This window comes from Lontra canadensis, unplaced genomic scaffold (assembly GCF_010015895.1).
Source record: "Lontra canadensis isolate GAN:19392208 unplaced genomic scaffold, GSC_riverotter_1.0 scaffold9, whole genome shotgun sequence".
Lineage (NCBI taxonomy): Eukaryota > Metazoa > Chordata > Mammalia > Carnivora > Mustelidae > Lontra > Lontra canadensis.
Window position 1 is genome coordinate 6537292 of NW_022631003.1, and position 27889 is coordinate 6565180.

Consider the following 27889-nt stretch of genomic DNA (forward strand, 5'->3'; position numbering starts at 1 on the left):
GCAGGGGGCCGAGGCGGGAACCCGAGGACCCCCCCAAGCACCTCGCAGAGGGTGTGGAGGTCGTCCAAGAAGAAGGACAGTTCTGTTGCTAGGCAACCCGTCCTGGGCCCGCCTCCCGCTCGCGTTGCTAGGAGACGGCGAGGCCTGGGGGGGCAGCGGTGCGGGCCCTACGTGCTGACGCTAATTGTATATGAGCGCGAGCGGCGGGCTCTCGGGTCTTTTTTAGCGCCATCTGCTCGCGGCGCCGCCTCCTGCTCCTCCCGCCGCCGCCCTGAGTCACTGCCTGCGCAGCTCCGACCGCCTGGCTCCCCGTGCTAGCCACCGGTAACGGATGGGGGGTCTGAAAGGGAAAGGGGAACGTAGGATCGGTCAGGCGGCCTGCGCGGAGGGAAGGGACAGGGGAATGAGAGTGAGGGCCTCTGGCCTCCGGGGCCTCCCGGGTCGTCCAGTGAGGCCGGAGCCTGAGCCGTCCGCGGAGTTTCGTCCCCGTAGCCTGAGAGGGCCTCGAGGATTGGCTGGCGCTTTACTCGGGAACGGCTGAGGAGACGCGGGGCGTCGGCGGGGCCTGCGAGGCGCGGGGGCCGTGCTGGTGTGCGCCGAGGTTCCCTGAGCCCCACCGGCTTCTCCGCGCGGACGGCAGCGAGGCCGCGGTTTCGCCTCCCGGTCCCCAGCGGTACGGCCGCTGTCTCTTCAAGGCTGCCGGGGTGCGGGCCGGGTTCGAGTGCGTAGCCCACGGCTTCCTCGACGCCCCCGCTTCCTCAAAAATAATCCCCGGAGGGAGGCCGCTGGGGGATGGAGAGAACGGCGGAGGCTGCGAATTCCGATGGGAGGGAGGGGATGTGAAGGGACGCGGCCCGGAGGGGGCGGGGAGGCTTCGAGGCTCCTGGGCTCTCCGCCCACTGGAGGCGGCGACGGTGCTGGGAGGGGAAACCCCGGAGGCTTCCCTAGACACGTGGCCGTCGCCTGGGCTTGATTGGAGACGGGGATGGGTTGTCCTCACTTTACTGAGAGTTGTAGGGGTGGTGGGATGTGAAAATTCAGAGTAAACAAGTCTAGCTTTTGGCTTTCAAACTCCTACCTGCTTCTCTTTGGTCTTAATCTTTTTATTGGTAACAGGAAAGTATGAGTGTTAGATGGGTGATGAAGCATGGCCTCTACTGCTAGGATTTTAAAGAATTTACGCTTGTGAAGGGGTCGTGTTAGCTGTTGTTAACACGGGATTTTTTTGTGTACCTCCAGTACAGTTAGAATTTAGATGGGTGTCTTGACCGGGATTTCATTACCTGGGGAGAAGTGATCCTAATTAATCTAATCCTGTAAACGGTTCTAAGAAGAAAATAAACGATTTTTTGTTTTTAGTGTCTTTAATTCTATTAGGACTTCTTTCACATTCTTACAAATTAGTTCCTTCATTGAAGTTCCCAGAAGAGGTTACTTAACTAGTTGTTTTGTTTTTATAATGAATGGAGGCGCTGGGTGTAGGAAGTATGGGTGGAAATAGGCGTTAATGTAAACTTAGTGGGTCAGGTTTGTAGCCTGCTGTCTTGTCAGTGCTCCTACTAATACAAGGAGGCAGTGAAGGGAGCTGGGAATGCAGTCCTATTTGGGAGGGCTAGGCTTTCAGAGTAGAGAAAGAACGAATCTGGCACGTAATGTCCTCAAGGAGCCCCTATTTTAGATCATCACTGATAAATGATTAGTAACTAGTTCTGTAAGGATTGCACTTTTAAGTCTCTGAACATTGCCTGGTTTCAGAAGAGCTGTAAAACGGAATTTGCTGTTTTTGAAGATAGGTAGCATCAACGTATCTTTTAAAAGTAATATTTAATTAAGTCCTCTTTTCTTGTCAACCCACGTTAACACTTCTGTACTTAAAATACACATTACCTTTGGATAGGGGAAATATTACATACAGAATAACTTGTTTAAATTGTTGAGGTAAATAATGGTTTACAGTGATCTTCTGGGCCTAAGTCTCGTGCTTGTTGGAAGTTGTTCAAATTAAATAAAAATTTTAAAAAATTAAGTTCAGTTAATGTTCCAAATCTAGAATGTGCAATTTACTTCTAAGAAGACTGGTCCTGGGGCCCCTGGGTGGCTCAGTGGGTTAAAGCCTCTGCCTTCCGCTCAGGTCATGATCCCAGGGTTCTGGGCTCTCTGCTCAGCGGGGAGCCTGCTTCCCCACTCTCTCTCTGCCTGCCTCTGCCTGCTTGTCATCTCTGTCAAGTAAATAAAATCTTTAAAAAGAAAAAAAGAAGACTGGTCCTTTGGAGGATAGATGGAATCAAACATTGGTTATGAAACTTTGACTTCATAGATTATCAGGTCAACGTTATGTTAATTTGATAAACACAACTTCAAAAAAATTCATCATACCAGTTTGAAACCTGTAAATTTTATCTGTTGCAAAGTACCTATTTTTGATACTGGGCCTGTTGACAAAATACTAAGCCAATGCTAAATGTGGCACATGACTGATCTTGTTTGCTGGAGATTTAAACAACAACCAAAACCCAACACTTGTACCAGAATTATTTTAGTCCAAAATGCTGTTGCTCATTTTATTACTTACCCAGCTTGTCCATATTGTCTCCAGGTGACTGAATTCTAACGCCCCAAATTATATTTTAAAAAGTCCTTTTGTAGGAAAAGGGGCTAAAAGAGGCGAAATCTATTAGACTTAAAGAATGAAGAAGATATCAAAATCAAATACTACATCTTTGCTCATTTTTTGATTGGTTGTAAATTTGGAAATGTTAATGAAAATAAGATGAGAGAGGATGAGTCCTGATAAGTTGATCAGTCTATTCAGATCCTCAAGTTTAAATCAGACCTGTCATTATTTGTGTTTTTATTTGATTCTCTGAGTATTTTAGCATCTATTCGGATATAATGTCTTTAAAAACATCAAAAAAACATTGGTTAGCTAGATATAAAATGTTAAGTTGTAGTGAATGCTATTAAAAAAAAGCGGGGGACAGAGTAGTATTTAACATTCTTTACATCAAGGACCCATTTAATGGTGATTTTAAGTGCCATTTCTTACTAATTTCATCTGAATAAGAAGTTCCCCTTTTTGGGCAGAGTAGGTTTTAGAAAGTGAACGTTGTTGCTTTCACCCATCCTTGTAAGTTGTTTTGTACATTGATATCAGACTACTAGATCACATTACTGCACTTGCCATCCAAAGTGGCCTCTGTACTTTTGGTTACCAACTTTGCCTTTTACACTACATGGTTTGATAAATTTTTATTTGTTCAGAAATTTTGTACTTTTTAATTTTTATTGGGAAAGGGGGTTGTAATTTTGAAGAACCTATTACATTTAACTAACATATTTAATTAATTATACTTAATTATTTTCTAAGGTAAAGAGGGTACAGAAGAACACAACAGGGGAAAATAATGTAAGAGCACAAATTACTTCGTATTATTAGCTAATTTAATGCTCCTAGAAGTAGGTAGTATCAGCATTTTATGTGAACCCGAGGTACAGAGCAGTTAAAGGACTTCTTCAAGGTTACATAACTGAGCAATGATGACTTACCATGAGGCTTTTGTATTGGTTTTTAAAGGGAGCTCCCTTGATTTAAACTGTTACACTATACACCAGCTTGGAATTCATAAGCACGCTTTGGATTCCACTGTGCTCTAAGGAAAGGCAACAGTATTTATTTATGGTCAGGGGGTCTTCCAACATGGAATTTGTTTACATATGGTAGTTGAGTGATGGCTCCTAAGCTTTTTGTCTGGTGTGTGTGTGTGTGTGCGCGTGTGTGTGTGTGTGTGTGTGTGTGTGTGTGTAATTCTCCCCTCATGCGAATAAATTGGTTTTGTTTGTTACTGCTTGGTGAATATTCACCAGATTTTTCAGTCCAACCCAGGTATGTTTCTGTGCTGTGGGATTAGATGATAATCTAGAAAATTGAGCTCCCTTGGACTAGAAGTTATGTAGTGTTCTCAAATAGGAGTCCATTTGGTGAGCCTAAAGAATAGGATATTGTAACTATGAGGTTGTGCTGGAGCCAAATCAAGTATTGAGCCCTTGGACCACTGAAAACATTATAGAACAACAGTGTCTTAAATAGAGATTTGCTTAAAAGTGCATTTGGAGGGAGATGTGAGGTCTCAGGTAAGGGGAATCTTATTATTGGTTCCCTTGAACTCTTGCTTTAAAATATTTGTAATTTTTCATGATTGGTTGTTTCCCTATGAAGTATGTCATTTTATGTAAAGGAACATCAGCTATTTTATTATGGTATAATCTACGTAACAGTAGGCTGATAGAGCAGGTACTTTGGTTTTTTGGATGATATTGGATGTCACATGGGTTTTGAAAGTCAGATTTTTAATTACTAGGTTCTTACCTTTTGTGTGTTGCTGAGCAAGTTGCTTAGTATTTTATCCGTAGATAGGAGGAAAGCCTAGAATAGTTCCTTACTGAGTAGGCTTCATAAATGTTCGCTTTCTTTACTTCTCATTGAAAGTCAGGAGAACTTATTCAGAGTCAGGTTTTCTGGAATGGTGAGAAGTTATTTGGTAACACATGTCTGGACATCCAACTACTACAAGAGCACAAAATACAACCAGTTTGTGGTGTAATTCAGTGACTTGTTTCCCCTTTGCAGTGGAAGATTTTTTGTGTGTTCAAGTTCTCAGGTTAAGATTTGCCTTCAGTGACATTGTTATGAACAGTATCTTTGAATTGAGATCTTCTGCACATTACATATACTGGGTAGTGAATACACTATTTTATTGTAGAGTGACCTTTTTATTTCTAGTATTGCTTTTCCTTAAACTTTATTTTTAGTTGTTAATAATAGTTATACCCGCTTTCTTTCGGTTAGGATTATATTTTACTGGAAAACTATATCCTTATGTTATAGATAGGTTTCTTATAAATGGAATGTAGTTGGATTTTCTTAAATCCTGCCTGATGCTTTTTAATGGGAACCTTTAGTTGATTTATCTTCACCACTGACTTAATGTTGTGGTAGTTTTAATTTTTTAACACACTACACAGTGGTGATACTTAAAAAGGTTTATTTAGATATATGAAGTTATCCTTTTTGCCCCTCATTTCTTCTTGGAAATTAGTTCTTCCATTTGGGATCACTTGCCTTCTGCCTGAATAATATACTTAATAGAATATATGAGAGAGCTGGAGGCATATTTTCCAGAAAATACCTGTTTCACATTCATTCTTAGAAGGTGTTTTCATTATAATATTCTAAGATCCTTGGCTATTTTTAGCACATTGAGGACTCTGTTGTCTTTTGTGTCTATTGAAGAGAAGGTAGCTGTGTGTCTTATGGCTTTAAGCTGAGTATTTTCTCTGTGTTTTTGAGGTGACTTGTCTTTAATGTCTTGCCTTTTCACTGATATTTCTAACTGTAGGTTTCTTTTTGATTTATCATGATTGGGATTTGTAGGGCCAACCCCATCAGTTCTGGTGGTATTTGTAGGGCTGTCTTCCATCAGTTCTGGAAAATTCTTGGGTTTTCATTTTTTTTTTTTTTAAGATTTTATTTATTTATTTGACAGAGACATAGAGAGCACAACTAGGCAGAGAGGCAGGCAGAGGGAGAAGGAGAAGCAGGCTCCCCACCAAGCAGGGAGCCTGATCCTAGGACCCTGGGATATGACCAGGACGGAAGTCAGCTGCTGAACTGCTGCGCCACCCCAGGCTTTTCATTTTTTTCAAGTATTTTGTGCATTCTCTCCTTAACTCCTAGAACTTGTATTAAATCTTCATTAGACTCTGTTGTATCCTGAAATATCTTTTAACATCAGTTAAAACTGATAAAACATCCCATTTTCTAGCCTTTAGTCTCTGCCATATTTTGGAAGATTTCTTCTAAGTTTGCATCCCTCAATTATCTTTCCATCTGTGTTTAGTCTACTGATAAACCTGCCCATTTGGCCTGATTTCCATTATTTTATTTCTCAAAGTTCTCTCATTCTTTGCTGGATTTGTTTATCACCTTTAATAGATGGCTGTTCTTTGCAGACACTGCATTTTCAAACTCAATAAGCATGGTTGTCATTTGTCTATGTTTATAAGTTTATTTATAGTCCTTTTGACAATATTTAAATCTTTGGGGCAGGTTTCTATTGTATTGTTTCTGTTGCCCTTACTGCTCTTGAAAACTACTTGTATAAATTATTTGAGGTCTAGAATGAAGGTGCCTTTCTCATTTGGTTGTATAGATACTTAGGAACATGATCAGGCTGACCATTTAAAGCTCATGGCTTGAGGTTTTGAGACAACACTAATAAGTGATTCTAGTTTATTTGTCCAAGAGAACTGGTTTATCATCCTTGATAATATAGCACTTTGCTTAATGTGGAGGGTTGCTGTAAAGATTTCCCACCTTGGATAGGTCTGGGGCTTTTGATTTTACCTCTCAGTAGTTAAAACATTGCTTTTAAGATTTCAGCAAATGTTTATTCTGGACTTGGAATTATTTTATGCAGAGTTGGTCTGCATAATTTAGCTTGTCACTACCAGAAGTGGAAATTCTTCTGAACTCTTAGAAAGTAATTTCATGTCTGATAAATAAAATTTTCATTGATTTAATTTAATGTTGAGTGCAGTAAAAAAAAACAAACCCACAAAAACCAACAAAACTAATGTAGGTATTAACGGAAACTTGTGTTTTTTTCAATGTGATCTGATTGTCTGAGAATCACCTACATCAGGGGCTGGGGTTTCTTGTTTAGAATGGAGATTTTTAGGTCTAGTCTCTTAGACCTCTTGGTTCAGGATCTGGGCATAGGGATTAATCTCTTTCTCTTTTAAAGAACTTAGCTGTAGTTTTAGATTTACAGAAAAGTTGTAGAGCTACTCTCTAGAGAGTTCCCACATGCCCCTTAACCAGTTTTCCTTAATGTTAACATCTTAACGTTACCGTGGCACATTTATTGGTTAGTCTGTACATTTTAACGATCATCTCAGCTAATTATTTTGCAGAAATATTGACCCTGTGCTGAGATAATTAAAAATGGACATAACTGAAAAGTTATATTTTATTGAATGTTCAGTAGTTATCAAACGCAGGTTAAGTCTTTTATAAATTTGCATCTTTTTAAAAAAATATTTATTTATTTGACAGAGATCACAAGTAGACAGAGGCAGGCAGAGAGAGAGAGAGGGAAGCAGGCTCCCTGCTGAGCAGAGAGCCCGATGTGGGGCTCGATCCCAGGACCCTGAGATCATGACCTGAGCCGCAGGCAGCGGCTTAACCCACTGAGCCACCCAGGCGCCCCATAAATTTGTGTCTTAATAAGAGTAGTCCAATAAAGGAATAGATTTTTTTTGTATTTTTGTAGATGGTGAATAAGACCAGAAGTCATTTGCCTGAGCTAGATCTTTACAAAGCTGGTGTCAACCCAAATGATTTGACTACAAAATTAGGTCTGCTTTAGAAAACAGAAGTGTGTATAACCAAGAAATCTAACTCAGCTAGAGTGGGCAGGGCATAGTAGAGAAAGTATCTCTGAAGAAGTAAATGCCATCCTGTTCTGTCTTGAATCATCTTTAATAAAGAATCAAAGAATTTCATTTAAAGCATTTGAATTCTAAATGTGACCCCATGAAATGGACAGGGAAGGTAGCAGTGTAGCCATTCTTCTGAGTACATTTTAAAATGTTACAAAAATCTGAATTTAGAACTTTGGGGGGGTTGTTTTATATTTTTGATAATTGCTGGACTTAACTAGACTTCAACCCAGCAAATTCCAAAATGTTAGCAAAATGTATTTAAATATGGAAAAACCAAATATAAGTTCTCATTTTCTCCCAGCCTTTTCTTAAAGGTGACTATTACTAGGTTTCTGGTATATCTGTTTAGAAATGTTTTATTCATAAAGTATGTGCATGAGTATGCATGTTCATGTGTGTGTATATACACACACACACACACATACATATGTATATACACACACACGCACACATGCATATATATATATTCCTGTCCAGATTGAATTCTGCCATAAGCCCTGTGCTCTTTCTGTATCTGCTTCATTGACTGCAAAGCATTTCATTGTATGCACATTCCATGCTAATACTAAGTTTATTTTTGATGAGATAAGTAATTGTACCTGCTCTGTGCATAAGCTTTATATATTATTACTCTGAAGGATGCAGTGCAGCGACTGGCAAAAGCACATATAATCCCGGTAATATGAGTCTTGTGCTCTGGTTAGTTGGGAAAGATAGATCTTAGTCAAATAATCACACTAATTTGTAATTACAAACTTGAGACATCTTATGATGGAAAGAAGTGGGGCATTCTAGGAGTGTGTACAACCAAGAAGTCTTATTTAGCCAGAATATACAGGGTGGAGAAGCCTCTCTGAAAAAGTAAAACTTTGAGCCAAGAGCCAAAGGTTATGTTAACTGAATTTTGGAAGAACCTAGGCAAACATGATAAAGCATAGACCTTTAGATTCATAATATTTTTTTTTATATATTAGAGTCTCACAAATGAATAACTAAAGCTGGAGACAGACATTTTTAAGGTTTCTTATATTACTATTCCAAAATTACTCTCCAGAAAGAACATAAGCCATATTTAAGACTGCATGTTCACCACCATTTTCCCTGCATTAAAAGAGGAGTCTTGCTGATTTGATAGACAAACTGGAATCCTACTTGTATTTCTTTGATGATTAAGATTCAATATTTTTCTTATTTTTGAATTAATATTTCTTCATAATTGTTTGCTAAATATTTTGTTAATGTTGGCTAATTACCCAGCATCACTAGAGAAATTTATCAGTGCTATTAGAAATTATTTAAAGCAAAAATATTTAAAGTAGAATAGGATACATTATTAGGAAGAAATATTTTCTTCAGTTTGTTCAAAGGATGGATGTTGGCTCACTAATAATACTCCACATATTAGCTCTTGACTGCTGAAATCATTAACTCTTCTTAATTCATAGAAAACATGTTGATATGAGGAATCACACCTTGTAGCTTTCTGAGAGTTAAAAGTCTGTGGTTTTAAGTTACTAAAAGATAAAAACTTGATTTTAATGTGGGATCCTAAGCTTGATTTAGATAATTTTTTTTTGGTAGTCTGTGCATTCATTATGTGTGGCTTTAGCCATTTTCCTGCTTGAATATAACACGTTTTACCTTCAGTTTTCTTCTTCTAAAAGAAGTATTCTTTTTTTTTTTTTTTTTTTTTAAAGATTTTATTTGTTTATTTGACAGACAGAGATCACAAGTAGGCAGAGAGGCAGGCAGAGAGAGAGAGGAGAAAGCAGGCTCCTTGCTGAGCAGAGAGCCCGATGCGGGGCTCGATCCCAGGACCCTGGGATCATGACCTGAGCCGAAGGCAGAGGCTTTAACCCACTGAGCCACCCAGGCGCCCCTAAAAGAAGTATTCTTTAAGTTAATACTAATCTATAGCGGGGAAAGAATTTAGGGTATTTGCTGGTTGGGTTCTAACAGTATTTTGATGTAAGGTAACCAAGAATTTGTTGACAATGTGCCAGCATATCCAGGGTAGCAGGGTGGGGGTTGTGGTCTTTATCAGTGATAAGACGGGAGGTACTGAAGAGATGGGGAAGGTTCACTTGAAAAAGATTGGGACCCAGAGCTTTAAAACTGTCATTAAGTTGCTTAAAGGACTAACTTTTTTTTTTTTTTTTTTAAGATTTAATTTATTTGATAGAGACGAGAGGGAACGCAGGCAGGGGAGTGGGAAAGGGATAAGCAAGCTTCCCGCTGAGCAGGGAGCCCCATGCAGGGACTCCATCCTAGGACCCAGGGATCTTGACCTGAGCGGAAGGCAGCTGCTTAATGACTAAGCCACCCGGGTGCCCCAGGACTGACTTTTGATGCAAAGATTATTAAACTTTTTAGGAAGATCTCTGGGGGCATAATGGTGGCAGATTTTGACTTTTTAACATGAATTTGATAAGAATTAATACCGTTAAAAATGAAGTGGGTTCTGTGAGGTACTAAGTCTAAGCAAAAATTGACCATTTGTATGTTAAAAGAGTTTGAATAAAGACCTCTTGTATTCTTTTCTGTGATACTAGCATACATCAGATTCTTTACCAGCAGTGCTATTATGAAATGTTCTTACATAGTAGAGTCTAAAAGCCTAGTAATAACGTCATTATTTTTAGTAGTGTCCTCTGAAAAATTACTTTGGGGGCTAGTATGAAAGTCCATGTATATGTGCCATGATTTTTCTTCTTAATACTGATTTTTTTTTTTTTTTAAGATTTTATTTATTTGAAAGAGAATGAGAGAGAGAGCAAGTGTTAGAGCATGAGGTGGGGAGGGGCAGAGGGAGAAGCAGACTCCCCGCTGAGCAGGGAGGGGGGGGGGGCAGGCAGGCCTTGCGGGAATCATCCTACAGGACTCCAGGATCATGACCTGAGCCAAAGGCAGTTGCTCAACCAGCTGAGCCACCCAGGCACCCAACAGTGATGTGTTTTTAATGGGAGTATACGTTCCTTCTTGGGTTGGTTCTCAGTGTGGTACTGATTTAAAGGGTTTGGGCATCAAATGTTTTTAATGGTTTTAAATACATTATATATAAAAGTATATTTTGTTAACATTGGCATTTCTCTCCGTAGATATTTGGAGTTCTTAACAACATGGCGGACATTGACAAGTAAGTGCCAGATAGTTGGTTTTTTGTTTGTTTTTTACTTTTCCCAGAGATTGGGCTTCACTTTGTACTGTGATGTAATTAATAGTAGTAATAATAACATTATAAAAATGTATGGTAAAGACTGATGCTTAATACCTGCCGATATAATGATGGGTACAGTGTATCCAAAACAAAATGTATATATAATCATTGTCTTAAATAAACCATTTGCCAGTGGTTATTCTTAGGAATGTGCTGAGCACAGAAATGAGGAAGAAATACTTGGCAAAATCCATTTTTACCATATGTGTATTTCCCGAAGACTTTACTACTTCCATATTAGTGTATCATACAAACAAGTTGAAGAGTGTATGAAATGTATATGTAGAGTTTAGGATAATTATATTTGAGTTTTTAAAAGTAAAACATTAGTATTAGAAGCCCAGTGTCCCTCTTCTCAGTTGCATCCTCCACCTTCTCCAGACGTGTAAGCACTGTCTTGGCATTTGTCTAAATCATTTGTTTGGTTTTTTGTTTGTTTTGTTTTGTTTTTTTAGAGTTTTAACACCTGTACATTGTTAATCAGTGTTTAATTTTGAAAATCTGAATAGCAGTCACAAACTTATCTGTGTTTAAAAAGAAAAGCAAAATTACCACTATCAGTTGAAGTCTCCAAGGTAGGAAAATAAAAAAAAGATTATCTGGGTCATAGTCTAGCATCAGCTATCCTGAAGAATTTATTGGGCAAGGTCATGTACTCTAGAAACATCAGTTTTATGAAGTTGGCTTCTGTCAGGGTTCTAGTGTGGATGGATGTCTTGCAGAAATATGGTAAGGGAGAATAAGTGAGCTGCATTATTTGTTGCTTACGATTTCACATAGCTTGGGAGTAGGTTAAACAACACTTGGACTTGGATGGGGGTATGATACACACAAGTTGTAGGCAGCAGAGCATGGAGGTGGGAAGGCAGGAAAATTTACACAAGGGCATCACATTCAAGTACATATAAGAATCTGGCCAATCCTTCCATGTTTAAAAAAGAATGGTAGCAGATATTTTAGTGATAACGGCTTTCAAAGTGATTGCCTTCTGTATTATACTGCTCCAATCTGGATTGCTTAACCTTGGTTATATAGCCATCATTGTGGATCTGTTTTATTTTCTTCCTGGGGTTTCATTTTGTTTTTTTCTCTTGGGTTTGCTATTTGCAAATTTGTATCCCATGTTATTTTCTTTTTTGGTTCTTTAATACTTTCTTGGAAGAGTACGAAGGAAATAAATTATTTTAAGATAAATGACTGAAAAGGACACTTCTATTCTTATGTTGGATAGTTTGAGTGTAGAATTCTCATTTGGGAATCCTCTTTCTTCAGAATTTTGAAGGCATTGCTCCATTATCAGTTGGCTTCCAGTATTGCTGTGTTGAAGTTCCAAGTCATTATAATTCTTGATCATTGTATGTGACACTTTTTGTGTTAAACATACATATTTCTGGAAGCACTCTGGCTTCAGAGTTCTGAAATTTTCACATTGTTATATGTATTTTTTAAAGTTTGTTGTAGTAGGCATTCAGTGGTGGGCCCTTTCAATCTGGCAACCTGATGGCTTTCACTTCTGGGGAATATCCTTACTTATTTTGTTGATTGTCTTATTTCCGTTTTCTCTTTCTGGACCTCCTTTATGTTAAATGTTGAACTTGTTCTAATTATCTTTTGTCTTGTTTTCCCATCTTTATCTCTGCTCTTCTTTCTAGGGAAAGCTGAAGAAATTTTACTTTTCAGCATGGAAAGTGTCTAAATTTCTGTTGTGTAGTTTTCAGGAGTATCTTTATTCTCTGTTCCTGTTTTTTATAGCATCTTGTTCCTACTTCATTGACTGTAATATCTTTTTACTGGATTGTGGTATCTTTTCTGTGGATGTTTTTTCCCTGTGTAGTTTGTTTGCTCTTAAATTTTTCTTTCCTGTATTTGTTTTTGTCTCCATATAAAAGCATTTTCTCAAATAGGACATAAAACTTGGTTGTCTACTCACTAAGATCTGGGTGGGGGAGAATATGCAGATGAGAGATGTTTAAAAAAAGTTGATGAGAAAATTTGTTGTGGGGTGGAGGGAGGCTTTTAATTTAGATTGTAATGTAAGGTCATCAGGGTGGTTGTTTATTGTGAGAATCCCCATTGTCAGAATGATTTTTTTTTTTTTTTTTTTGGTGGGCTCTATGTCAGATACCTTAAGGAAGAATATCTGGATGAGGATCTGGCTTTCAGTTATAGAGTCCAAATTGGGAAAAGGTGGCTAGGGTAGGGTCTCTACATCCAACATTCTAGCGGGATACAGTCCTATATCTGAGAGACTCTTAGCTGTATCTGTGGTCTTATAGTCTGAGCTCTTAGTTTAACCCTTTCCAAAGAAGAAGCTGTTGTGCTTCTGCTAGATTGAGGGAGAGAATCTGGAGATTAAACTGCTTTATCAGTTTTTGTTTAGTCCTCCCTGTTTTCTCCAAATTTCATCCCTCCAGCCCTAGTTCCAAAAGTGTCCTTTTTGATTTTGTATTAGGTCTAGTTTTCAGATTTTCCCACTGTTAAGTTAGATTTTCACTTCTCTATGAACTTGCTGCTGCTCTTTCTTCTCTTCCTGTCCTTCAGTGTTCGTCTGTTTAAAAAACCCTTTTATCCTAATTTTAGTAGAGATTTTGGAAGGACTAAGATCAGAGGAGTATGTGCAATCTGCCATCTTAACCTTGCAACCTCATTTTGTTTTGAACTTAAGGGAAAAAAAAAGAATAAATTGGTTTTGACAGCTCAATTCCCCACCATCACCTTATTTAATTTTAGATGGCTGTGAGCCCTAGGAGGGTGGAAGGAAGGGAGTATTCTTGTTTTTTAAAGCAGGAGTTAGCAAACTTAAATGACCTCATTATAAATATTTTAGGCATTTTGGGCTGTATGGTCTCTGTTGCAGTTACTCAGCTTTGCTGTTGTAGTGTAAAAGCAGCCATAGACTGTACGTAAACAAACTTACATGGCCGTGTTCCAATAAAGTTTGATTTGGAAAAATAGTGGGCTGTATTTGACCATGTAACATAGTCTGTGGACCCCTGTTTTAAGGCCTTAAAATGTAGGTGTTCAGTATATGACTAAAATCACACTGGAGGAGTAGCTGTGCTATGTGATCTTTATTTAATGGCCCTTAAATCTATGTACGTTTAGGTTTATACTAAATCAAAGACAGTTTCAGAAATAATCTATTGTTTCTGATGGGAAGGCTGAATTTTTTCTCCTTAGTTTACAGGGACATAAATTTTGCTGGCAGAATACAGTTGACTTTTTTCTGTATTTGTTCTTATATGAAAATTAGGTGGTATTTGTCTGTGTATGAAAGTTAATACTTGAATTGCTGTTCCTAAACGTGAACGTGACTAAATCTGTGAACCAAATACTAAAATGTAAAATCACACAAGGAATTATATGAAGACCTATATGTTGACTTAGATAACCTTATTTCCCTTTTTAATTCTCATTGTAATTTCATATTCAAAAGCTAGATTTTTAAGGTGAAAGGGGGTGAATGTTATCTTACTACTTTTTTCCCTTTCAATGGTGCCATCCTCCTGGCTTTAAGTACAAAGGTAGACTTAGGTTTTCTTAACTTTCTGCCCATCTCCACTATGAAGTAAAGAAAAAGGGAAGTCCTAAGATAGTGAGTACAGGCTGATGTGATTGCCCTGTAGCTTTCAGGGATCCAGGATCCTTGTTCTTCCAAACTCCTTCATTCTGTTGGCTTTCATTCTCTAGGATGCCTCATGGTCCCAGCATGGTTATTAGAACTCTATAATTTATATCCCTATTCTGCAAAGGGAGTAAGATCAAAAAGGCCTCCCAGTTGTCTATTATCCTATTAAGGAAGGCATACTCAAAATTCTGTACATTTTGCTTTTTTAACTCATTGCCCAGAGTTACATAACCACACCTAACTAAAAGATAGGCTGGGAAATGGAGATTTTTAAAAGCTTGGTGTATTGCCATCTCATGTAAAATCAGGGTGCTGTTACTAAGAAGAGTGAAGTCAGCGGATACTGGGTAGAGAACATATACTTCTTGACCTCATGTTCCTGGAACCAACCCTATCAAACGACATTTTTAAAGCTAAGAGTAGAGGGGCCTCTGCTGGCTCAGTCGGTGGAGCATGCAACTCTTGATCTCCAGGTTGTTAGCTTGAGCACCACATTGGGTGCAGAGAATTTCTTTAAAAATAAAATCTCTGGAAAAAAACCTTAAAATACAAATTTTATATTTGACCATGTGCTTTTAAATGAAATTTTACGTACTTCCAGTTTATGCTGTTTATTTATGAAGTTAGAAAGAAAACTGAATTACCTTTTGAATTTCATATTTTTGAAAGAGGCATATTAACTTAGAAAATGAGTTGAAGTTTTTTGTAATTTTTAATTTTTTTTGGTAATTGGTACATTTGAACCTTGGTGTGATACTATGATATTGTAGCAAAGAACAGTCTGAACTTGATCAAGATTTGGATGATGTTGAAGAAGTAGAAGAAGAAGAAACTGGTGAAGAAACAAAAATCAAAGGTATTATTTTAAATTACTTCAGGAGCCAGTGATTGCTGGCACATGTCTTCTAGAGGGTAGTAACAAATACTGTTCCCTTTTGGATCCTTGTCTGCTTTACCCATGTGGCCCATACGTCTAGTTCAGGAACAGTTTGTGTGTGTTTGTTTGGGGTGGGGGGAAGAAAGGAGGGGAAGAGGGAGATGGATATAGAGTGGTAATAAGGGAGGAAGGTGTGAATATAGTTAGTGACCCATCAGAAGTTACTTGGTGTACCCTCTACTGCTGGAGTGACATGGCTTCGCTGGGTCAAACAGCTGCTGTGAGTTTTGTCTGAATTTAGAAATGTTACAGGTCTTGGTGGGAGTTGTTTCTGGTGGTAGTTGTAAACAAACAATACTAGCTTAGAGTTACTGGAAATGTTCAGTATTTCATATATAGAAAACATAATAGTTGTAAATTTCAAGCTTTTTAAAAAATATTTCCTACCAAGTGACAAAAAACATTTATTAAATGTAAACAAAAATCTTACAGTTTTTTTCAGCAAATAATTATAAAGGGAGAAGTAGCGATGGTAGTGGGGAATTGTGCTGCTTTAGGTTATGCCTTGTAGGTATGGGCTAAGAATTAATAAAGTACTAGATGATTCAACTTTTCATTGTTGAGCCAGATGGAGGTTAATTGTGAAAAGACAGCTGAACTTTAGCTTCAGCTTTCATCTTGTAGCATCGTCTTAAAAGATATGTAGGTCAGTGTCCTTAGTGGCCAACATTGACATTTCTAAAGTCATGTTGGTTATCATAACTGTACACCATCCAGTAATCAAATTAATACCAGGAATTGACAGAAACATAACTGGGAAAATTCATGTCAGTTTTGTGTAATGTCTATTGACGAAGAGATAATAATAGCAAAATAATTTGTTTTGCCTAAATCTAGTTTATTTTTGGTTTAGTATAATTTTTGGACACATTAACAACCACATTTTGTTTGGCTTTAGTTTACAACCTTGGTTGTCTCAGCTATTAACTTTCTCTATTCTGATACACAGAAGCACACTATACTGTACGCATCAAACAAGCAGTTAGGTTACTTCACAGTCTTTCTCCCAGGGTCGAAAGTGTCAGTACACTTGAAGTTTTCTGATAATGTGTGGTCTACCATCAAAGCATTATATGGAGTCATAGGTAGGCATCTGGATGAAGCTTTGAGCTTCTTAAAAATGTAAGGTAGATGAAACACAAGGTAGTAGGAAGAGAAGGGACATTTATAGTTAATAGTAGTTGTGGCAATGACATGAGAAATGGTTTGTGTTACTAGATCATTAGGAATCTCAACTTCAGGTTTTTCCAGAGTGGATTTTCCTCAGCTTGCTCCCCATCTCTACTCAGACCAATGAATTATGGGCTAGTCAGGAAAACTTCATTATTGGATTGTCCTATTAAAATAGCATAATACATTTTCATAAAATCCTTCTTTCGATGCCCTTTTTTTTTTTTTTTTTTTTTTTTAAAGCGCGTCAGCTGACTGTTCAGATGATGCAAAATCCTCAGATTCTTGCAGCCCTTCAAGAAAGACTTGATGGTCTGGTAGAAACACCAACAGGATACATTGAAAGGTACAAGTTCTTCTTTTCTGTAGTCTTTATTTATCCTTCTGTAATCAGCATTGCAGGTATATCTTTTTAAGACCATCTAGGACTCATATACTTAATAGTGGAAAGCTAATGTCTGTTAGTATCTAGCATAGGATTTTGGGGAGTTTAAAATTTCGCTGAGCACCACCAATTTAGACTTGGTCTTTTAAAGTTTGACTCCTCTCCATAGGAAGTACACTGATCTTAACCATTTCTGAGATTTGTTCGGAGGTTTACTAGAAATACACAGAATTAGAAGAAATGCGAATTTCTTACTTATTTCACTGGTCCTGTAAATCATTAATAGTAGCCTGTATATCTTATTCTGCTTATAATTCTTTTTTTACTTGGCTTTATGAGTTTAAGCTCCATCCATGTTGCTATCTGTGTATAATCTCTGGTTAGTAGTTTCTGGCTTCTGAATGTTACCATTTATGGTGATTTGTGTCCACCATGTTTTATTACATGCTTTTTCTTTGATGGATATCTTGATTGCCTCTAAGCTTCATCAGCACAAATTCCATTGTAATGGTCCTCTTTTTGCATGCCTTCTTAAAGAACTGTGTAAGAATTTTGGGGGGGATACATACTTACAGTGGGATTGTTAGTTACAGGGTATGCAAGCTTTTCAGTACTTCCCAGCTTGCTTTCTAGAATGACTGTATCCAGTGCATGAAGGCAACCTTCATCCTTGTTTCTGCCAGCAGTTGTGGCATCATTCAGCTTTATGGGTTTTTTGCTTTTACCAGTCTAAGAGGTCCAGGTTTATTTTGTTTTATTTGTACTTTTTGTTGTCTAATGAGCTTTTTATTCATCATGAGTGTGAACCTTTTAGGTTGTTCTCATTGTCCATTTTCCTATTGGGGTTTACTATCTTGTTTTGCGGGAGTTTTTTTTATATTCAAGGTGTTAATCTCTTATCAGTTTTAGACTTTGTAAATAATCTGTTGTCATTTTTATTAACTTTATCCATAGCATTCTCCATAAAACAGAAGTCCTTAATTTTTATGTTCTAGGTTTTTTGACCTGTGGCTTATTCAGGTTAAGTTCTTACTAGTTCCTTCTCCATTTCCTGTTGACTAGTTTTACCTTTCATCTTTAGGTCTTTAATAAACCCTCTTTGTATTTAGCTGTGCATTAGGGTGTTTTGTTTTTTGTTTGTGCCTTTTTTACTGAGCTTGTTTCTGTAACACTTCACTAAACAGTTCATTATTTCCTCATTTATTTGTGATACGACCTTTATTGCGTATCAGTTTCTTATAAACACCTGTGTTTGTCTTTGAGCAGCACTCTTTTTTTAATTTGGCTTTTTAGTATGTAAATGGTATCTGGTAGGGTGATAATTTAATCATTCTGTTAATTTGTTTCTCCCTATAATGTCTTGCTTTCTTTTACCCTCCCTCCCTTCCTCATCCCCTGTGGAATACAGTCAAGATTGGCCTAATCATATGTAAACTTTATCCAACATATGGTTGATAGTAAGTTGATAGGGGTTTTCACAAAACAACCCCCTCCCCCCGACTAAAATTTTGATAGGAGTTGCATTGAATCTATAGATTAAAATGGGTAGGGAATTCTTCTAATGTAAAATTGTCTCATCTATATCCTTGTATTTATTGAAATCATACTCTCTTTTATTACAAAATATTTCTCATTGTCTGTTCTTGGTTAATTTCTGTATACTTTAGTTGTGTTGGTATTGTGGATAACATCTTACTTTGTATTGTATTTCTGAGTTGAATGTTGTTGATGTAGAGAAGAGTGCTATTGATTTATTTTTATTTTTTATTTCTTTTGCTGTTGATCTTACATCCAGAAATCTTGCTACATGTATTATAGTAATTTGTTCTTTTCTTTTCTCCCAGAGGCAAAAGATCTTGTCTGCAAATAATGGCAGTTTTAGCTCTAATCTTTCATACCAGGTTTATTTTTATTTCATTATAACATTGGCCAGGACTTTTCAGTACTGTTAGCATTGAATGTGAGCATCTTTATCTTATTTCTAGTCTTAACCAGGAATGGATATAAAATCTCTCCATTAAACTTGGTGTCCACTTGGATTTTTTTATGACCTTTTTTCTGTATGTATTCAGATGGTCTTTTGACTTTTTCTTTGAATCTATTAAGTACACATTGAATATATTTTTGGAAACCTGTATTTCCAATACTAAACTAGCCTTGCATTCCTGGAATAAATTTAATCATGTATTAATATTATACTGTTGTGTCAGGTAGTCAATATTTTATTCAAGGTCCTTACTCATTAGTGAAATGTCCTTGAATATGTGTGTGTGTTTGGATATGCATGTGTGATGTATGTATATGTATATTTACAATACAGAAACTTTAACGGGATGGTAATTCCATGCCCTGGTATTAGAGTCAAGATTTCAGCTGCTTAATGAAATAAACAGGGTTGCTGTTAAAGGCAGCTTGTATAAGATAGGAATTAACTGGTCTCTAATGGTGGGTAGAATGCTTCTAAAAATGGACTTTGGCCTTTGGTTTGAGAACCCTTACTTGGATTTGCTCCATTCCCCTTTCCAGTTTCTTGAATTGAGGGCTTTGTTCATTTGATTTTTATTAAAAAATTATCTTTTATGGCCTTAATATTTGTTTTTCTAAATGTTCTATGAAAGTTAAGTGTGAAACTATATGCTGAAATTTGTAGCCTAGACATTAATTGTGTTGTTCAGGTTTGCTTATTTCTGCTTATTGATTGATAGTTTGATCTGACAGTTTCTGGGAAGAATGTGTTAAAAATTTCTGCTTAAACTGTTTCTCCCTGTAATTCTATTAGTTATAGATTAATATATTTTGAAGCTGTATTATTAACTATATGTTTGTGATGTGTATATCTTGTCCTTTTGTTCTAGTTTACCAGTATAAAATGTCCTCTGTCGTATTTTGTGGTGGTGATGGTGTTATAAATTGTTTTGTCTGATACTAAGATAGCTATTCTAACTTTCTTCTGGTTTTTATTTACGTTGCATGGATTTTTCCATCCTTATATCTTTAGTATGGAAGTTTGCTTCTTTATTAGTAATTTTATTTATTTACTTACTTATTTTAAAGATTTTATTTATTTATTTGACAGAAAGATCACAAGTAGGCAGAGAGAGGGAGAGGAGGAAGCAGGCGCCCCACTGAGCAGAGAGCCTGATGTGGGGCTGGATCCTGGGATCATGACCTGAGCCGAAGGCAGATTTTAACCCACTGAGCCACCCAGGCGCTCCCTTTATTAGTAATTTTAAACTGCATTTCTTGAAAGCGGTATTGTTTTTGGACTCAATTGCTATTATTTTATAATTTATTGTGCCTTGTTTTCTCTTTTTTTGCTTTCCATTAAATTAGGTTGTCTTCTGTTAAAGTTACTGCATTCTGTTGTTTGTTATTATGGTAAAGGGGCTCATAACTTTTTCTTTTTTTTTTTGTAAAGATTTTATTTATTTATTTGACAGAGATTCCCAAGTAGGTAGAGAGGCGGCCAGAGGGGGCAGAGGGGAAGCAGGCTCCCTGCTGAGCAGAAAGCCAGGTGCGGGGGCTTGATCCCAGGACCCTGAGATCTTGACTCCTGGAGCATGACCTGAGCTGAAGGCAGAGGCTTAATCCACTGAGCCACCCAGGCAACCCAAGGGGCTCATAACTCGTTAAGTTTATTTACCCCTACTGATTTCATAAATTTACTAATGTCTGTATTATTTATAAATATACATTCTCTAGTCTTCTTTTTTTTCTATCAAGGCAACAGTAAGATTTACCAAGATATTTGGCCACCCATACTTACATAGTAATTTCTTAATTTTTTAAAACTTTCTCAGAAATTATTTTTAATGAATGTAATGAGTATATCTGGCATATTTCCTAAAGCCTATATGCCTCATGCAATTTTTATTTTGTCTTCATATTTGAATAATAGTTTGGCTTATAAAATTATAAGTTCAGATTTCTTAAATAAAAGTTCATTTCTTCTTGTATATGCTATTTCCTTTTGAAGCTGATGTCAGATTCCTTCTCCTGTGTAGGTTATTTGCCTTTCGTTGAACACATTTAGAATTTTCTTTGGTCTTTGATATTCATGAATCTCATTAACTGTTTAGGGATTTAGAGTAAGGATTTCCATATTACTTTAACTCTGAGAAATTTATTTTTCATTTATTCAGATAGCCACCTCTTCTGTCTTTCAGCTGTTGCTAATTTTGTTGTCCAAGTCATAATTTTTCTGTCTTTCCTGCTGCCTTTCTAGAGAGCTTTTCAACTTTAATGGACTTCCTTAAGTTGAACCTATGTTCTGTTTATCCTATTTATTGGTTACTTATTTTAGGCACTGTATTTTTCATATTTAATATTTCTATTTTGTTTCAGATTTCTTGGTGTCGTTTCTTCCCTCTTTAAATATATTTACATTGCTTTGTTTAATAATATGGCTTCAGATAATAAATACTTCATTCTTTCATTAAAAATTACACTTCTTAAGGGTTTAGTTACTTTGGCTGTAGAGCTCAGGCTCACTGGTTGATAAGTTGCTCCCCAGTAATGATTATTGAGGGGAGAAATAAAGATGAGGCTCTGGTTTGTGACAGTCCCATGGAATTTAAGAAAAGGGATTGGAATGAACCTAAGGAGAGTTCTGATTACTTCGGACTCAAGAGTTTGCTGTCAGTTCCAGGTGATTGTTTTTGGCTGCTTGGGGAAGAGGCGTTCTCCTCTGGTTGTAATCCATTTTACCTGGATTGGAAGGGTGGAAGAAGAATGCTTGTAGGCTCTCAGCCAGCCAGTTCAGCTTTCATCATTACTAACAATGCTGGCACTAGGCTCTGCAAAGGGTGAAGGAGTTAATAGAGACTGTTGTAAGGCAAGTGCAGAATTTCAAAAGCTTTCTTCGAGCCTCTCCTCACTGCTGCCCCACCCATTCCCTCCCTTTTCCAGGTTGCAGTTCACTCTGTACAGTTGTTACTCTTACCCTGAAGTTGCTCCTGGTATGTGTGTGGTTGCGTGTGTGAGCCCCTGAATAGTTGTTTTCTTCTTGGTTCTGAAATTACTAGATTTGAATTCTTTTTGTTTTTCTGAGACAAAGTGTGGGGGTGGGCAGCACCCCATGCTATTTCATCACCTTGACAACACATCAAACTTTTTACTTTGAATTGTGAGAAATAAAAAATTGGTATATGTAGAAAATTTTTTATTTCTCATTATCTTACCTAAAGTAGTTAACTTAAGTAAGAGAATTACTTGATTTATAGCAATCTGCCTAAGGCAGGAAATTCTAACCTGGATTCTATCTGTTGTATAGAGTCCCTGAAGTTCAATAAATTTTGAGCAAACATTTTTTGAGCGGTAGGGAGAGTCATAAGTTTAATCATACTTCAGGGGGCTTATACCCCATAGTAAATTGTATGATTTATGAATTATATCTCAAACCTGTTACTGAAAGTCTCTTAATGAAATACACATTTTTTAAATGTAAGTTTAAATTCTAAATAGAGACTAAAATAGGAAATAATGGTGTAGGATTCCCTCCTTTTTTCTAATATCCTTTTCCCTAAAAATAGCTGGTATGGGTGAGATATGCATACTTTTTTTAAAGCAAGGTATTGTCCTTATTCTCAGGATGGTTAGTCCATGACTTTCTAACTTCCTAAGAGATAGACTATTTTACAGCTTAAATGCCAGCACAGACAAGTCTAATCCTGAACTTGATTATAATGAAAGATTTAGGTTTGATATGATTTACATTTTTTTAAATCACAACTTACTGTATCTGCTTAAATGTTCACTCTTGAAATATTTTATAGTTAAGTTCATGTATTTATGTTTCTGGAATTTTAATTACTTTGAGTATTGCTTTTGCTTCAAGTAGGACACCTATCATTCACTAACTTCTTTGCTTTACTTTTCAATATGATAAAAGTGTGACTTGTGTTTTACTGTGATGCTTTGTAACTGGTGTGTACCAACCTTTCAGTTTGCCTAGGGTAGTTAAAAGACGAGTGAATGCTCTCAAAAATCTTCAAGTTAAATGTGCACAGATAGAAGCCAAATTCTATGAGGAAGTTCATGATCTTGAAAGAAAGTATGCTGTTCTCTATCAGCCTCTGTTTGATAAGGTAATATTTCTACTAATTTATTTTCTTGATCTAAAATTTGAGATTACAATAAAGCTCTGGAAATACAAACAAACTTGCGGGTGGTTAGTCTTCAGACCTCTCACCAAAATGGTTATTAGAGGTATTTAGGAAAACTACCGATAATAGCAATGCAAGTTGTGGTATGCATTCATTAAATCTATACACATCTTTAATGAGAAACAGCTACTAGCTGGATGTCAGTGTTTTTATGCAAGCTTTTCTTTTTTGTTTTTTTAAATCATTTTAGCGATTTGAGATCATTAATGCAATTTATGAACCTACGGAAGAAGAATGTGAATGGAAACCAGATGAGGAGGATGAAATTTCGGTTGGTACCAACTGTAATTTAGGGGTTTTTTTTATACCTTGGAAATATTTTATTGTAAGATTGATGGTGAGTTAATGATAATCAGAACAGATGAGCCACTCTTAGCCCTGGTGCCGTCTGTACCCAAATACATTGTTCCCTTGCATTTCTTTAGTCTTTAAATTTTAATAGATTATATAAACTTTCCCTTTGAACCTCATCATGACATATAAAATATTGTTACTGTTTTTCACGTGATGAAATGGAGGCTTCTGTTTGACTTTCCTACAATTAATAAGCGGCAGGGTTGTGACATAAATACAGTTTTCTGTTACATGACTCTCTTTCCCCAGCATTGCTATTTTAATGTTGGTTGATAAGGAGAACATAATGTTTTGATAAGAACAAGGGGTGAGGAATTGGGCAAGGTTTATTTATTATTATTTTTCCTGAAGCTTTATAATTTTTCTCTAAAACTGTTTCCATATAGTTCATAGGTTCTCTCTTAGTGGTTCTCTTTTGGAGGGGTCTGGTAGTAGTAATATTTGTAGAAGTAAAGTTTGGTATGGGTAACAGCAGTGTTTACACAATTAGACTAGAACTTAACTGATTGAAAATTGCAATTGGTGATTGAGGATTTGTTGGTTTCTGTACTTCACTGCTGGATGTAAGTTAAGGGGATGGGTAAGATTTTATCAAATAGTCTGATTTAGGAATTTAGTAACTTAATGCTGTCATTTATCAAGGAGGAGCTGAAAGAAAAAGCCAAGATTGAAGATGAGAAAAAAGATGAAGAAAAAGAAGACCCCAAGGGAATTCCTGAATTCTGGTTAACTGTTTTTAAGAACGTTGACTTGCTCAGTGATATGGTTCAGGTAATTTTATTCATAAAAACATCCGACTACCTCAAAGGATAAAAACCTTTGAAATTTAAATGGCTGTGATGACTAGTCTCTCCATTGTTGACCTCTGTAGAATGATTGCTGTCTTTTGAAACCTCTGTTACCTGTAGAAGGAAAATGACATTTTTGATTAATAAATAAATTATAATTCAGTTTCAGAAATTAGATAATGAAGTGGTCCCTTTGACAGCTGTTTATCATTGAGCTGTGTTTTGTCATAGTCTTTTGTCTTCTTTGTTTAGGTACTTAGTATTAGAGATTGGAGGGAGGAAACTTAAAATTTCTTTTATCTGACCCAAAAAGACTTTTTCAGTCTGAAACAAATATTCCAAGGAATATTTACATTTTAAAAGAATAACATAAAGATCTTTAGCTCTTTTACAGTTCTCGCTTTTTCTGGGAGTACAACACAGATGTCACCTTCTCTGGGAAACTTTTCCTGTCCTAATTAGAAGCATTTCTTGAGGGGTGCCTGGGTGGCTCAGTTGGTTAAGCATCTGCCTTTGGCTCAGGTCACGATCCCAGGGTCCTGGGATGGAGTCCCGCATTGGGCCCCCTGCTTCGTGGGGAACCTGCTTCTCCCTCTCCCTCTGCCTGCTGCTCTGCCTGCTTGAATTCTCTCTGTCAAATAAATAAATACAATCTAAAAAAAAAAAAAAAAATAGAAAAAGAAGCATTTCTTGAGCCACTACTCTGTGCATTATAGTACTTATTGCCTTATAGTGTAATTGTTGAAAGTTAAAGTCATGGAAAAGAAATCTCATAACAATGACTGCTTATTGCATTTCTCCTTTGGAAAAGTAGAAAAGGACCTAGCACAGTGAAAGGAACAAGAAGCAGCTGGAAAAGGAAATGTTTTTAAAGCCAACATGCCTGAGTTAGACTTAATTTTTTTTAGTCTTCAGCCCATTCAGTCTGATGATGATGTAATTCTCTGTTAAGTCACTTTTTTCCTACTATTGCCAGTAGAAGTAAGTAGAGCTTATAAGTAAACTAGCTTTAGTATAAGCCATAATCTGGAGAATAGGTCTTATGGTTCATAATTGTTACATAAGGCCTCACTAAAAATGTTTCAGTCAGCTAAATGTTTATTGTCCAGTAATAGCACACTAATCCTAAAATGCCATGTTAGATATGCATTTCCATATTTTCTTAATTTTCAGGAACATGATGAACCTATTTTGAAGCACTTGAAAGATATTAAAGTGAAGTTCTCAGATGCTGGCCAGCCCATGGTAAAAGAACTTTAAAGTATTTTCAGTTTTTTAACATTCGACGTTTTTAGGTAGACATATGGAACTTTCCAAAAAGAGGTGATATTCTAAGCCCAGAGATGGGTCAGAAAGAAGTTAAAACTCGTACTTGGTACTGTTGTTGGTAGGATGTTAATAATTGTGGTTTAAATGTTGGTAATTGTGATGCAGAATTTATTTCTTTTCCTCCCTCTGAATATAAAACTGTTTTTGAAATATAGGAACTCCTTGATCCTAGATTAAAAAAAGGTAAGAAATAGTAGCACCCTAAATACTTAACTCTGTCTCGAAAGGCATGTGTCTGGGAAATACATAAAACAGAATATGTTAGAGGGCTTCCACTTTTCATGATGAAAGATCAGTTACTAGCTTCTCCCAGAAACCATTAGTAGTATGTGAGGAATGGGGAAAACTACTACAGGCTATAGTTTGTTCTATCGTGTGTAGTACAGTTGGGCTGTTCCTGTCAAATTTGGATAAGATGATTAAAAGTCCTCTTTATGGGTATGGAAGGAGGAAGGAGTACTTGGTCAGTTTATTACTGAATAAAACTATTTTATAAACATGTTAATAAATAGATATTGTAAGCTAAGCTAAGTTTTATTCAGTTTTATTTTGTGTCTTGTCTTGTTTTTTTAACATAATTTGGGGTTTATCTGACCCTTTCCCAGAATAGGAAAGGCATTATCGCCTAAGCGTTTACATGTTTATAAAAATAAACAGATTGAATTTTACTTACTAATGGATTAACATTTGTGATGTAGGAATTTCATTAGTTTTTTTTTTTTTTTTTAAGAGTTTCGTCTTAGAATTTCACTTTGAACCCAATGAATATTTCACAAATGAAGTGTTGACAAAAACATACAGGATGAGGTCAGAACCAGATGATTCTGATCCCTTTTCTTTTGATGGACCAGAAATTATGGGTTGTACAGGGTGAGTTTAATTTTACTACTTCCACAGAATATTCTGTCTTTTTGTTTTATTTGTGATTTGTATTATTTAGTAAATTCTTGTGTGTCCTTGATGCATAGTTTATCTCTAAACATTTCAGAAAAGTGTTTTATTAGATGAACACACTTATTTTCCTAGAATTCTCCTTGGCTTATAGTGTTAGAGACATTTCTTCAAAGGAGAACACACTTAAATTTATTATATTATGAATTTGTGTTAATTGTCTATTTATTGCAAAAATGTGTTTAGAATTAAAAATTTCTCTTTATATTGCTATTGAAAACATTTGAGCCAATTTTTCCCTCTAAAATCTGTAATTAAAACAATAACATTTGGGGTACTTGGGTGGCTCAGTCAGTTAAGCTTCCACTCTTGGTTTCAGCTCAGGTCATGATCCCAGGGTTGTGAGATCGAGCCCTATGTCTCAGCCCAGAATCTGCTTGTGATTTTTTTTCCCCCCTTCTGCTCTTCCCCCCTACTCACCTGCATGTGCTCTCACTCTTCTCTCTCTCACTTCTTTCTATAAAATAATACAATCTTTAAAAAAAAATATTTAATTAGATAAATCTTGGCTCTTCCAGCATTAAAGTATAATGTAATTCTGATAGATTCTTCCCTTTGTTTTGCAAGGTGCCAGATAGATTGGAAAAAAGGAAAGAATGTCACTTTGAAAACCATTAAGAAGAAGCAGAAACACAAGGGACGTGGGACAGTTCGTACTGTGACCAAAACAGTTTCCAATGACTCTTTCTTTAATTTTTTTGCCCCTCCTGAAGGTAAATAGTGGTTTTAGTTTGGGTATTGATGGTTGTTCTGTTATAAGCTTTCTTTAGTTTCGTACTCATTTGAATTTCTTTTCTCAATTTTGCAGTTCCTGAGAGCGGAGATCTGGTAAGTTAAATTATTATTAATTTGTTGAATTATTCACTATGAAATTAAAGAACTGGTTCTCAGAAGTGGGAAGTTGGATAGTTGCTACTCTGATTTTACATTCTGAGGCTTGCAATGCATGGAGAAGACCTTTATGCATCTGGAATTATTTTGTTCAGAATGCCTGTAGTGTTTTCATTGAGAAATGCTGAAAGGCTAAAGACTTCTTTTGAGGCTTGGAAGTATTGGGGGGATTCAAGTTCTTAAGATGATATTTTTCTTATTGAAACTAGGATGTATTAGATAAATCATTTCTACTATCTATTTATTAAAACTCCTAACCACATTCTGGTTAGAACTCTTTCTGTATTTGTTACTCCAGTGGAAACATGGTTTCATATTGTGGCCATGTATTATGAGCATATAGCCAAGAGCTGCCGTAGTGCCTGTGTACAGCCTGGAAGGAGAAACAATCTCAGACAGGTCTGTGCAGGCAGGGTGTAAGCTACATACGTTTTGAATCTGCTCTTCTGTTGGCCAGATTTTTTAACTTTAACTCAGATAGTTGAGTAGTTTTATACATTTGGAATTGGAAAGTATGTGTATTTTGAATACTTTTGAGTTGGAATAGTGTTGGCTAAGGCTAAGAACAGATC

The 27889-nt window shown here is 36.6% G+C and overlaps 1 protein-coding gene across 6 annotated transcripts in view; it reads left to right on the forward strand.

Annotated features, from left to right (window-relative positions):
- The first annotated feature begins 210 nt into the window (after positions 1-210).
- The window catches only part of NAP1L1 (nucleosome assembly protein 1 like 1), a 32969-nt gene continuing 5290 nt past the window's right edge, over positions 211-27889 (forward strand). For 4 of the 6 annotated variants that reach the window (XM_032854741.1, XM_032854742.1, XM_032854739.1 and 1 more), the window contains exons 1-11: positions 211-324; positions 10602-10639; positions 15119-15204; positions 16699-16801; positions 22785-22926; positions 23195-23275; positions 24001-24129; positions 25320-25391; positions 26206-26345; positions 26994-27139; positions 27235-27254. In XM_032854741.1, coding sequence (XP_032710632.1) covers positions 10623-10639; positions 15119-15204; positions 16699-16801; positions 22785-22926; positions 23195-23275; positions 24001-24129; positions 25320-25391; positions 26206-26345; positions 26994-27139; positions 27235-27254 — 936 coding nt within the window. In that variant the 5' untranslated portion in view covers positions 211-324; positions 10602-10622. The remainder of the gene's footprint in view (positions 325-10601; positions 10640-15118; positions 15205-16698; positions 16802-22784; positions 22927-23194; positions 23276-24000; positions 24130-25319; positions 25392-26205; positions 26346-26993; positions 27140-27234; positions 27255-27889) is intronic. The other 2 variants (XM_032854743.1, XM_032854745.1) reach the window with 2 other exon arrangements.